General features: G+C 46.0%; 1 protein-coding gene across 1 annotated transcript in view; it reads left to right on the top strand.

Moving 5' to 3' along the window:
* Positions 1 to 13,689, top strand: part of LOC116331830 — a 73,984-nt gene that overhangs the window by 55,260 nt on the left and 5,035 nt on the right. Inside the window, exons 81-90 of the mRNA XM_039613567.1 lie at positions 10,087 to 10,305; positions 10,410 to 10,580; positions 10,706 to 10,855; positions 10,946 to 11,010; positions 11,113 to 11,242; positions 11,946 to 12,025; positions 12,107 to 12,236; positions 12,398 to 12,588; positions 12,718 to 12,808; positions 12,935 to 13,064. Of these exons, the coding sequence (XP_039469501.1) occupies positions 10,087 to 10,305; positions 10,410 to 10,580; positions 10,706 to 10,855; positions 10,946 to 11,010; positions 11,113 to 11,242; positions 11,946 to 12,025; positions 12,107 to 12,236; positions 12,398 to 12,588; positions 12,718 to 12,808; positions 12,935 to 13,064 (1,357 nt within the window). The remainder of the gene's footprint in view (positions 1 to 10,086; positions 10,306 to 10,409; positions 10,581 to 10,705; positions 10,856 to 10,945; positions 11,011 to 11,112; positions 11,243 to 11,945; positions 12,026 to 12,106; positions 12,237 to 12,397; positions 12,589 to 12,717; positions 12,809 to 12,934; positions 13,065 to 13,689) is intronic.

Below are 13,689 nucleotides of genomic sequence, written 5' to 3'. Positions count from 1 at the left end.
TATTTTATTGTGTTGTGGTTTGCAGTGTTTTGTGTTATTTCACTTTAAATTTGTTTAAAAGGAAAAAGCTGAAAATTTAAATAGTTAAAAGTTGAAATGTCAATAGTTGTTTTTTGTATTTTATAATTTATTTATTAAATTTTATGTGTAGTGGATAAATAAAAGTATATTTACGGTGGCCCCTAGAGACAAAACACGTACAAACTCCAAAATACGTACAAACTCCGAAGCATGTACAAACGCCAAAATACGTACAAACTCCGAAGCATGTACAAACGCCAAAACATGTACAAACTCCGAAGCACATACAAATTCAAGCACGTGAAACCTACAAAACACGTACAAACTCCGAAGCACGTACAAACTCCAAAACACACACAAACTCCAAAACACGTGTAACTCCAAAACACGTACAAACTCCGAAGCACGTACAAATTCCAAAACACGAACAAACTCCGAAGTACGTAAAAACTCCGAAGCACGTACAAATTCCAAAGCACGTGAAACCTCTAAAACACACACAAACTCCGAAGCATGTACAAACTCCAAAACACGTACAAATTCCAAAACACGTACAAACTCCAAAACACAACAGAAGTGCTCCAGGATCCTAGTGGCTACACAAGCCAAGAAGTACAAACGACCGGATTTGGTGTGTGGTAGTCAGTGTTGGTCAAGTTACTTGAAAAAAGTAATCAGTAACTAATTACTGATTACTTCCCCCCAAAATTAATCCAGTTACTTTACTGATTACTTATTTTCAAAAGTAATTAATTACTTAGTTACTTTTTAAAAACACGATTTACAACCTGAATAGGTAATAAAGAAATAGATCTTTCAGCACAATTCTACTTTTTCTGCATAATCCATCATACAAAATGTAATCAAATGGAAAAAGTCTCTTTTTTAAACTTGTTTTATTAGTTTTAATCTTTTAACTTTATACATCAAGCAAAAATTAAATTATATGCAACATTCTCTGACCGGAAGAAATTTGTTTGATTATTTAAACCTATTGTAGCGGGTCAGGGCTGTTCTGGGGTTTTTCTTATTATAGTTCTGTTTACTGTTGTCATGGTCATGAGTGACGCGGCGGCGGCCCGTCGCGACAGACGCTAGGGCAATGCTTCATGGGCTGCCTCTGTCGACCGGCACACCGAGCCCCCGACAGCGAGCAGTGACGCCTGCAACGCCAGCTAAGGTACCGAAATACAACGGGCTAACCCCGCTAGAGCCCTACCTCTCACAAGTACGGCTAGCCGCGAGGCATAATGGCTGGAGCGACGAAGAGGCTGCTACACACTTAGCGCTAGCATTGGAAGGAGATGCACTGCAGGTACTCCTTGACCTAGCCCCGTCAGAGCAGCATGAGCTCCAGACCCTCACCATAGCACTCGAGAGACGATTCGGGCAGCGGCACTCCACTGATCAGAGCAGAGAGCAGCTGACCAACCGGAGCCGTCGGCCGGGGGAGAGCCTGGGTACCTTTGCAGCAGACGTGTTGCTGCATGCTCGTCGTGGCTACCCGGAGTTCCCAGCAGCAGCCCGTGAGGAGCTTAGCCTGCATGCTTTTCTGCGAGGACTTTTTCCAGAGCGACTACGTCAACACGTCCGCCTGGCCATGCCTCAAACTCTCCGTGAGGCGCTCCTTGAGGCTGAGAGGGCCGAGCTGGTGTTCACCTCGCAACCTAACCAGCAGGTGCCCCCCCCAAACTGTCCCCAAATCAGAGTCGCAGACTGCGACGGGGAGGGGGAGGTCACCGAGATATGCCAGCTGCAACCCTCGGTGCCCCAGAGGCGTCTCCGTCGACCGACCGACCGCTGCTACCGGTGCGATGAGCCTGGCCACGTGGCGCGTGACTGCCCAGCACCTGCCCCGAAGACCAGGACTACGCAGCCTCAGGGAAGCGGGGAGGGAGCGGTGTGCGAGGGACCACCGCTCCAGCTTCCTGCCCCCTCCAAGGACGATGCGGTGGTGGGCGAGTTGGGCACCTCAGGGGACTCTACCTGAGCTGCTGTGTTGAGGACCAGCCATGCCGGGCCCTGGTGGACACGGGGTCCACCATTTCCCTGATACGACCTGGCATGCTCCCTGGAACGTCCGGGCCATTGGTGAAGGGTTGGTCGCCCACCGACACCCAGCTGATGACGGTGACGGGTGAGAGGGCTGATATGCGGGGGAAGAAACCGTTGCGGATCCGAGTGAAGGATCTAGAGCTGGTGCACGACTTCTGGCTTGCTGACATTCAAGACCAGTGCATCATCGGCCTTGATCTGCTGACCCGCTGGGGGGCCTGCGTTGACACCGCAAAGCGGGCTATCACTCTTGGCACAGAGACTCTTGCCCTCCAGTGCGGTCAAAAGCAGGGAGCGGAGGGGACCAGAGCCAGACGAGACAGGCGTCGGGCAGCTGCCGCTCAGCAGATTTCGGGTGCCAGTGGCTCCAGGTCATCTCTACTCACCTCAGCCCCGGCCCCTCAGCCCGACAAATCTCCCTCGACCGAGACAACCGAGGCTGTTGGTGACCTGTGGCAGCGCAGCAGCGTAGGTCTCAACGTTGACCAGCGCCAGCAGTTGAGGTGCCTCCTGGATGAGAATGTGGACATCTTTGCCGCCAGTGACAAAGACTGCAGGCAGACGGGGCTGGTCCAGCACACCATCGACACCGGCTCTGCTCAACCCATCCGTCTGCGCCCACACCGGCTGCCCCTCTCCAAACGGCAGGTGGCGGAGGAAAAGATCCGTGAGATGGCTGCGGCTGGGGTGATCGAGCTGTCCAACAGCCCATGGGCGGCACCCGTGGTCCTGGTGGGGAAGAAGGATGGCAGCTCGAGGTTCTGCGTGGATTTTCGCCATCTCAATGCAGTCACCAAGAAGGACTCATACCTGCTTCCACGGATCGACGAGGCCCTGGATTACGTTACCGGCTCCAGCTGGTTCAGCTCCCTCGACCTACGCAGCGGCTACTGGCAGGTGGAGCTAGCCCCCGAAGCAAGGCCTAAGACTGCATTCACCATTGGACAGGGGCTGTGGCAGTTCAGGGTCATGCCATTTGGGCTCTACAATGCGCCAGCGACAAGGGTGCTCGTGAACATCCCTCATAGCCGCTGTGTTGTGTACCTAGATGACCTGTTGGTGCACGGTGGCGACTTCGACAGTGCACTGTCTCACCTGAGCGAGGTCTTCAGCGCCATCCGTCGAGCTGGGCTGCGGCTCAACCCTGCGAAGTGCCGGCTGTTGGCGAGAGAGACTACGTTCTTGGGCCATGTGATCAGCGCTCAAGGTATCGCCACCGATTCCGCAAAGGTGGCAGCGGTCCGGGACTGGCCGACTCCCTCGAACGTCAAAGAACTGCAGAGCTTCCTGGGCCTAGCCTCCTACTACCGTCGGTTCATCAAGGGGTTCGCAACGATGGCCAGCCCCCTCCACCGCCTGACTGGCAAGGGCCAGCCGTTTGGCTGGGGTGATGCCTGCGCTGCGGCTTTTGCACAGCTGAAGGAGGCCCTCACCAGAGCCCCAGTTCTGGCCTACCCCGACGCCCGGAAACCTTTCATTGTGGACAGTGACGCTAGCAATGCAGGAGTCGGGGCGGTCCTTTCCCAGCAGGGCGAGGCCGGAGAACGAGTGGTGGCATACTTCAGCCGTGCTCTGGGGCGAGCCGAGAGGAACTACTGCGTGACCCGGCGGGAGCTGCTGGCCGTAGTGCTAGCGGTGCGGCACTTCCGGCCATACCTGCACGGCTGCCGGTTCCTCCTGCGCACCGACCATGCATCTCTGACCTGGCTCCTGAACTTCAAACACCCAGAAGGTCAGGTGACCCGCTGGCTGGAGGTCCTTCAGGGCTACGACTTCGAGATCCAGCATCGGGCCGGTCGGCAGCATGGCAACGCTGATGCCCTCTCCAGACGGCCCTGCATGGCCGTCGAGTGCCGCTACTGTCTGCGACAGGAGGAGCGGGCCCAGGAGGCACTGGGGGTGGCTACTGCTCAGGCCACAGCCAGCGGAGGGGGGTGGCTCCCATTGACAACGCAGCAGCTGAAGCGGGAGCAGGAGGCCAACGCGACGTTGGTTCAGGTGGGGGCCTGGCTGGAGGCGGCGCAACGCCCAGACTGGACGGGGGTGTCGGGTCAGGAGCCCGAGGTGAAGGCCTACTACTCCCAGCACAACAACCTGGAGACCCACGACGGCCTCCTGTACCGGAGATGGCGGGCCCCCGGTCAGGGCAGAGATCTCCTGCAGCTGTTGGTGCCTCGGTCGCTGCGGTCGCAGGTGCTTGAGCTTGTCCACGGCTCGGTGGGGCAGGCCACTATGGGACCGCCAAAACTCTCCGCCGCCTCAGGGGCGGTTCTACTGGCCTGGCTGTCGGCGGGATGTGGAACTTCACGTGCACTGCTGCGACACCTGCACGGCGCAGAAGGGCCCCACTCAACGCCCACTGCCCCCCCTTCAGCAGTACCGTGGGGGCCCGATGGAGCGAGTGGGAGTGGGCGTCCCAGGTCCTTTCCCCGTTACGGAGTCAGGGAACCGGTACGCGCTGGTGGCGATGGACTATTTCACAAAGTGGCCGGAGGCCTACGCGGTGCCGGACTAGAGTGCGACGACGACGGCAGAGAGGCTGGTGGAGGAGATGTTCGCCCATTTTGGGGTCCCGGCTGAGCTCCACAGTGACCAGGGGCGCAACTTCGAATCGAAGGTCTTCGGGGAGATTTGCCGGCGGCTGGGGGTGGAGAAGACAAGAACCACACCGCTCCACCCGCAAAGCGACGGCTTGGTTGAGCGTTTTAACCGCACACTGGCTACCCAGCTCGCCATTCTCACCAGCGGCCACCAGCGGGATTGGGACCGACATCTGCCCCTGGTCCTTTGGTCGTATCGGACTGCGGTTCAGGAGTCCAGCCAGTGCACGCCTGCCGCTTTGATGTTTGGGCGGGAGCTCCGGACGCCTGTGGATCTGGTGTTTGGGTCCCCCCCTGAGCCGGAGATTGACGGTGGGCCAGAGATGGACTACTACAGGAGGCTGAGGGAGCGGCTGCAGGTGGTTCACAACTACACCCGCCAGGCCCAGGCCAGCGCCGGAGTACGGCAGAAAAGAGCCTACAACACCAAGTGCCGGGGGGAGGCTTTTGTGCCTGGCGACAAGGTTTGGGTGTACTGCCCGGTTTGCAAGAGAGGAGTGTCCCCCAAACTACGGGGCTGTCGGGGACGACTGACCCCTTAGGTGGGGACTATGTAGCAGGTCAGGGCTGTTCTGGGGTTTTTGTTATTATAGTTCTGTTTACTGTTGTCATGGTGATGAGTGACGCGCTCTCTCGGCGACTGTCTTCCGGTGAGAAAGCGCCTTTTTTTGTTGTTTTATGTGTTGTTGCCACGCTGAGGAGGGAGGTGGCGGCAGTGTTCTGGGCCGGTTGCAAATAAACGGATGCTCCCAAAGGAACCTCTGTCTCCTCCGTGTCTGAGCTCGCCACACTATTTTCTGCACATTCCAGCACATAAAATAAAATATTTTTTTGTGTTTACACTCAGTCTTTCAAATAAATGAAACACAACATAAGTGAAACACAGCAGAAAATAAATAAAATCAAAGACTCAGCTGTCCTGTTGCTCTATTTTCACCTGTATAGTAGGCGGATGTTTGCCCTGGTGCAGGTGTGCCGCAGTGGTCAGTGAAAGAATCCGCGAGTTTCTCTGTGAATTTCCCATTTCGTGGTAGCGTACGCGGTGCTTGCTCGGAAGTTTAGGGGTTTTTTCGCTGTAAAAAGAAGTTTTCTTCCCATGCAGTGAACAGCGGACACTAATGTTTTCGTCACTTTTTACAGAATCAAACGCGAAGTAAGGTCAGGACTTCCACGCTATAAACGATGCACGCTCATACTCTCTCCTCAATATATTATCCATTGTTGATCTGCACAGAGCTGTTGCCACTAACGTCGCACTTGCAAAAAATCACGGTTTTAGTAACGCAGTAAGGCAGCATGCTTACGGGAAAGTAACAGTAATCTAATGACCTTTTTTTGCAATAGTAATCCCTTACTTTACTCGTTACTTGAAAAAGTAATCGGACGCGTTACTGCCCATCTCTGGTGGTAGTAACAGGTAAATGAAATTTTTTTTTTAAATTATTTGAATATATAAGAGTGTTTGTGTAAATACAAAACACTACACATATGCTTTCAATTGTGTAATTTAAGTGATCTAGGTAGCTCTGCTTTTGAAGTTCAGTTAACGCTAGCAATGTGTTTTGGAGTTTGTACGTGCTTCGGAGTTTGTACGTGTTTTGGAGTTTGTACACGCTTTGTCTCTAGGGGCCACCGTAAATATACTTTTATTTATCCACTACACATGAAATTCAATAAATAAATTATAAAATACAAAATCAACTATTTACACTTCAACTTTTAACTATTTAAATTTTCAGCTTTTTCCTTTTAAACAAATTTAAAGTGAAACAACACCAAACACTGCAAACCCCAACACATTAAAATATAAATTAAAATATGCAAAACAAAAAGAAGATGCACATTCTCTGTCGTATAGGCCTGGGATGATTTTTTGGGGAGAGTGTTTTCCTTCTTGGAATTGCATACATAGGATTCACTGCATTAATAAACATCCGCAACTGGAAATAATTGTGGATGATGACTATACCTTTCTAATGTGACGATGTTGTCTCTTGTTGTTGTCCTTGGCTCTCTTTCTCTCTCTTCTTTGTCTCTAAGGGCACCGTATATATTTATATATAAACATATATCAATAAAATTAGGGCTGTGCGATAGGACCAAAATCTCATATCCTGGTATTAAGACATCTATCGTCCCGATAACGATATAAATCACAAAATATTTTAATTTTCTGAAAATTCTGTGAATCTCGGGCAGCTCGACTTGCGTGAAGTGTTTCCAGCTGGGCGTCGTGTACCTGGAGTCGAATGTTTTAACCGATGCATGAAACGATACATTTTTAGACATAAGTTGTAACGGCCGCCGTTTTCTTTGTGAGTATTTATTACACGGCGTGTTGCGGGGAAAAGCCTGTTCTAATGTTTGAGTCTAAGTTTATTTTTTAGCACCTGACGGCCAATGTTCCCTCTAATTTTTCATGCATTTGAGCGAACACACAAACTCCCTGAGCGATCCCTTGGACCACTGTGAGCAACAGTAGACGTGTGCACTGTGGTCACGCCAGCATTGAATCCATCCAAGTTACATGGTTTATTCAAATAATCAAATTACAGCATTTACATTTATGTTAGACTACTTTAAATTAACTTACAATGAAAATTAAAAAAAAAAAATCCTGTTCATGACCTGTGTAGTATGTTAACACTACTGGAAGTAAAAATAACTTGAACTCCAATTTTGAAAACACAACTTTCTTTCTTCTTTTTTTTCTTCTTTTTTATATAAAGCACTGACTTGTATTATGGGTCTGTGGTCTGGGAGAGAGTCCTGTAACTCTCTGTCTGCAAAAACAGTATATAATCACCAATGTTGGGAAATTAATTATATAGTTAATTCTTCAAAAAAGTAACTGAGTTAGGCAAAAAAATAAAGTTTTTTGCAGCTGTTTACATGAAAATGCAGCCAAGGTGTTTTTTTAAATAAACATTTAAAACTATTTACAGAACAATCTGCTGTTCTGCATCAAATCTGAAGCCACACCAAAAAATAATTTGTCCACTATGAGATAAAGGAGATCAACAGCCTGATACCTGCAGGCCTGACAACAGGAGATGTATCACTCCTGTAACACCTGTAACATTCAGCGGTTGCCTCATTGTGCTAACACACACTAAAAAAGTATTGACTACACTACACACTCACTACACAAGATTTGCGCTAAACGTCGCAAATCTCTCACATCTCAAAACACCGCCTTCACTCCTAACACCCCCCCCCCAACAACTAAATGCCATGTCCCCATATCATTTTTTGATTGGTCCACATGGTACATTTTTCGACATATAGAAAAGGGTGGGGGGGTTTTTTTTGGTGGGTTTTGTTTTTGCTCACAGGCGAGAGAGCTTTCGAGCACTTTCCTTATGAAATATAGTGATGTGCGATACCACTGATTTCCTTTCCGATCCGATACCAAGTAAAATTCAGGGTGGTATTGACGATACTGATCCGATACCGATACTTTGTACAAAAACGTATTTTATTTATTGTATCTCAAATTATAGCGTCATAATGATTACAGGACATCAGATTACTTTTTCTTATCACTTAATAATGCAGAGTTCATCATATAGAAATAAAAAAAACTGAAGTTGTGCGCTATTTGAACACCACGCACGCCAAGGGGCTGCGAGACATTTATACAGCCGTATTTCGCACATGACTATGAAAGGCGGAAGAGGAAGTAGTTCCTTTGAATGTAGACAATCTGAATGTTATAGTTTCTTTCCACTGTGTTCCTGTTAATGATAAACTACAAATTTACCCTAAATTACTAAAATATCGATATTTTAATGTGAGAATCGATTCTAGAACATAAATGATTGGTATCGGAGGAATCGATATTTCAGGATTGATCCGCACATCACTAATGAATTGCCATTTTACTGTTAATGATGTACAATAGACAACAATAGTATTCGGGAAAAAAACCAAACATTGCATATATTTTTATCACAACTCTGGTTTTACGTGGCCTATCAACACAATTTAAAAACTGGTATAAAGTCCACACTTTTTCCGTCAATTGTTCCGTCTGTCCTGCTCACATCTCCAATGGTTGTACACGTTGTCATTAACATGGCTTCACTCCACATCAGCCACGCCGCTTTGCCAGCTAAAACACTGGTGTCGGCACATAAGGACGCTGTCATAGCCTGTCAACCATGTCAATTAACTGTGTATATACGAATGTGAATCGCATCATTGGCTGGACTATGGGATAAGGTGGCATCGTTCTAATCCCATACAAGAGCAGCCAGTCACTTACAGACTAACACTGCAAAACAGAATTATTAAAGTTTTAATTTTAATTGCAATTCAAGTTAGATTTTTTTGTGCACAACGCAGATTTTCTGTGTGCAGAGGCCATGCCAGCAGTGCGCAGTTGCGCACACGCGCAGCTTAGAGGGAACATTGCTGATGGCTCTTTTTTGTTTCTCATCCGTAAACACTGCATACTCTTTCACATGATTCAGTTTATTTTGAAAAATCTCAACAGGAGCTTGAGCTTTATTCTGAAAGGTTTATGTGGAAAATAAACAAGCGGACATGCGATGGTTTTACTTTCGTTGTTGCTAACGACAACGCATAAAAACAGGCGCTTGTCCGTCTGTAGTATGGTTATATTAAATATAAGAGAAAGAGAGAACTTTAAGAAATTAATATAGCCACTACAGTGACCATCAAAACGGTGAAAAAATATTGCCGTAAACAGTTTATTTTGCGACACCACGAAACAAACGATAGCGTAAAATGAAACGATAGATGTTTTTATATCGTCATCCGATATATATCGTTATATCGAACAGCCCTAAATAAAACCACGTTTCTGTAACATTAGTAATTCCTTTTGTGCATAATTTTATATTGTTGTTGATAATAAATAAATTAAAGCAGCAAAAGAACCTGAAGAGCCAAAAAAAGCCGGCTCTTTTTGGTGAGCCGAGCCAAAAGAGCCGGTTCTCTAAAAGAGCCGGAATTCCCATCACTAGTACCGAGTGAATCGACTGAAAGGGAACCTAACTTAAAAATGCACATACCTGCATTTAATACAGGATAGGTAAGGTCAACTAGACATGAATGTTATAAGATTTCAGTCTTTTAGAGATTCAGCATGTTGCCTGGTATCTTGGTAAAATGTAGTTTATTATTTCCTTAAATTTGTCACTCACATAAAATTGGGTTTAGTTTCACTTGCAGGCTCCTGTTTTGAATCTGGTGTTTATTATTTAGAGTGGTGTAGAGCTCTTTGTTCTGGGGTATGTGATTTTAGGAAGGGTGAAATGGAAAGATGAATAAAAGAGCACTAAGCTCTCCTTTTATTAACAGAATAAAGTTTTGTTCCCCAGAATATTTACACTGTAGACATAAATTTGACTCTACTGACAAAGTTTTTCTCTCACGTGTGAAGGTCACTGCTGCTTTGGCAGGTAACTTTGGTCAGAACATTGACTCCACAGTCATTTCTGCCCTCGGCAACCAAAGCACCGGCATGTCGCTGAATCAGATCAACTCAATCGAACCCCAGGACTTAATAAACTCCATCAGCACTCTCTCCACTGTGACGGGCTGGAGCGAAGGTCAGGCCAAGGCCATCATCCAGTCTCTGCTGTCTTCAGCCGTGATACAGGTAGCAGATTTTAGACTGAATCCTGACTTTAGAAAAATCAAAGTCATCTTTGTGGTCATGCTCTCTTATGCATGTGCTGCTTCCATCCTTTTCCATTCCACCAGATCAACAACTCATCATCGCTGATAAGTCTGGGCACTCTCATCATTGGTGTACCTTCCAGAGTGTTCTTGAGCATCTCCGGTAATCAGCTGATAAGTGCCTCCCAAACTCCTTCACTGGTGGCAAACCTCCTTTCTGGTCCTCAAATCATCCAGCAGGTCTTTGTCAGTCAGGTATGACAGGTTTTCTGTTATAGCTTGAGCATGATTTGCACTGCACACTTCCATCAGCTGCTTCGGGTGAAGAAAGAAAGCTCTCCACAGAGAGTTAACTCACAATGCTTCCCATCTTCTCTCAGATCATATCAGTGAACACCAGCAACGTGCAAGTGATCCAGAACGTTCCCGATGACCTGGCCACTGAGATCCCTCGATCCCTGCTGGTGGACTTCTCCAGTAGCAACGACGTTATCACCATACTCAACAGAAAGAAATGGAAACGGCAGCAGGTAGAAGATGAAACCCTCAGCTTAGTTTTTATTGACGTGTTGTGCTACATGCCTGTTATTACAGACTCTTTTTTTAAATTGTTTTGTTAGGCTGAATTGTTCTTTGAGTCGTTAGCTACAGAGAGCGCCTCCGCACAGCTGGGAGGTCCAAACAAGTGAGTTCCAATCAGTCTGGGAGATCAATCAAAACAACCTGCAAATGGGTTTGAGTAGAGCTAACAGTGTGCATGTGTGTGTGTGTGTGTGTGTGTGTGTAGTTTGTCATCCTCGGTGCTTCAAGGGTTCACATGCACTGGAGTGAGGAAGATTGGCAATGGGCAAGTCAAGAACCTGATCAAAGCCTGTCGGAGGTCAGGCAGCAGGAAGGTTAATCTAGTGGAGTCTCAGGTACAGTATTCAAGGCATTTATGGGATATTTAAAATCTCCCAAGAGTCCTTCATATCTGTTAAAAAGTGAACATATGAGACATCAAATGAGTAACTAACAATTGTTTAAAACACACTTAAAACAATATATACATACCCTGTGAATCGGGTTATATATATTACACCGTAATTCAACTGATCAAACACACACAAACCCACACATGTGCAATAAGACTAAGTGCAATACTCTTTCCTGACAAAGTTGTATTTTTACTCAGTTGTATATAGAATTTGTATTCTATTTTTATCCTATTGTATATTTTATTCTATTTTATTCTACTGTATATAGTATTTTATTTTATTCTATTCTGTACAGTTGTGTACAGTATTTTATTCTTATTGTATTCTAATTTTTGCTATATAGCTTTTGCACTCTCCACTTCCTGCTGTGACAAAAACAAATTTCCCACGTGTGGGACTAATAAAGGTTATCTTATCTTATCTTATCTTAATACATTTTTGAACAAAGACGCAATTTTTGCAACGTTGCAGCTGCACACCACCACAGTAGATTAAAGTGCAGACTTCCAGCTTTGGTGGAGAAGGCAAAATTACAAAAATGCATTACCATCCAACAAATCATGGAGCTTTCTTACACATGTTCTCTGTCATAAACAAGGACGATACAAGGTGCTAATTATTTTGACTTTTTTTTTATCAACAGCTGACCTGCATGTACACTTACATTAAAGACGATGCTGCCAGCTTCAACCTCTACCCTCCAGATGTTCTGCTGTATTATGAGTAAGAATCCTGTTTGTTTGTTCTGAATTAAAGCTGAATGGTGGATGCTACAGCTTGCCACACTTCTGTTTCCTCTTGCAGTTACTCACTGGTGCCGCAGGGCAGCTGCAGGGCCTATTTCACAGAGCTGGGAAATGCAAACTTCTCTGTCTTCTCTGCAGCGCTCAGCTACAAGCGCACTGCCCTGTTTGAAAATGCAAAGAGCTGCCTGGTGAGTCTTTGAACCACACATCACTTCTTGAGCTCTAAAAATTAGATTTATTAATAATTGCATGAATTATAGCATAAATCACTGGAAATAACTGTCATCACACTAAGGTTTTCTTTAATGTTTTGAGCTGAAATGAATTTCTGTTTCTTTTATTTTCAAAGGGCATAACAAACACAAGCTTAACTAAAGATTCAATATCAGTATTGGGAAACATGTGCTGCATCCTGGATGCGTCCTACATCCTAAACTCAGATTCATCCATCTTGGAAAAACTCAAAGCCTGCCCCAGCCTCACTTCTGCTCAAGCAGCTGCTGTTCAGGCTCGAATGATTAATGGCAACACAAGATCTGGGTACGTAAAACGCTTCACCGCTGTGGCAGATTTTCATTCCTGTTTGTTTGTTTCCAGATTTACATTTTTACTTTTGGCCCTTTGTGTCCTTCAAAATAATAACCACCGTCCTGTTTTCGTGATAACCAGAGCTCCTTCAGTGTGGACTGAGCAAACTCTGAAAGACCTCGGGATGCTGTCTCTGTATATGTCTTCAACCTTCTATGGTTACTTCAACACTGTGAGCAATACATGACCGCACACATTTATATTTTTTGATTTTGTTTCCTGTTTTTTTGCTGGACTGATAAGTGTTAACCTTGTTCTTTATGCGCCTTTCTTTCTTTCCCTTTGTTCCTGTGAGCAGAAAACAAAGAACAACTACTTGAGGTACTTCCTGGGTGTTCTCAAGGAAAACAACGTGGACAGTCAGAAGATCGGGGAGCTGAAGAGTGCAATAAGGATGTCCATTCCGGATGAGTCAAAGCGATCTACAGGTTGGTTTCTTTCTGTCAACTGCTCGGTCCATGTATTACAAGAGGGGTAGGCAACCTTTATGATGATGAGTACCATCTAAAATTTCCTCAGAAGTCAATGTGCCATATAATTAATTGCATTAGCAATAAATGTAATAACGCTCTATATTAACAGTTAGAACGTGAATGTGAGAGTGAATGAATAGTGGAATTGCTTTGGGTGCCTAGAAAAGCGCTATATAAATGCAATCCATCATTATCATTATTATTATTATTATTATCATCAACAATGATAAAAAAATAAATTGAGCCAATATGGCATGTTTGTTAATACAGAGATACACATGTTAATGTGATCTCTGGTCTCCCACTCAGAGACACAGGTCTCCGAGTGTCCAGCATTCAGACGGCTACCTGAGGACACTCATGTGAGATATCTCACACAGATATGTAGAGCCCACAACTGTCAAAGGCATCTGCAATGTTCTGAAGGCAGTTAAACTTGTCAGGTAGTGATGTCCAGCAGGTAAAAATGCAAGCTCCATGAACACGCACAGCTGTGGATACCAGTTGCATTCATAGTTCTGCAAACTTTGACCCCCACAGAGTCGAGGTTTTCAGTTCAATCAGCTGCATTTCAATGTCG

Source organism: Oreochromis aureus, linkage group 6 (genome assembly GCF_013358895.1).
Source record: "Oreochromis aureus strain Israel breed Guangdong linkage group 6, ZZ_aureus, whole genome shotgun sequence".
NCBI lineage: Eukaryota > Metazoa > Chordata > Actinopteri > Cichliformes > Cichlidae > Oreochromis > Oreochromis aureus.
The sequence above is the reverse complement of the archived record's forward strand: the minus strand, read 5'-3'. Positions and strand labels throughout refer to the sequence as shown.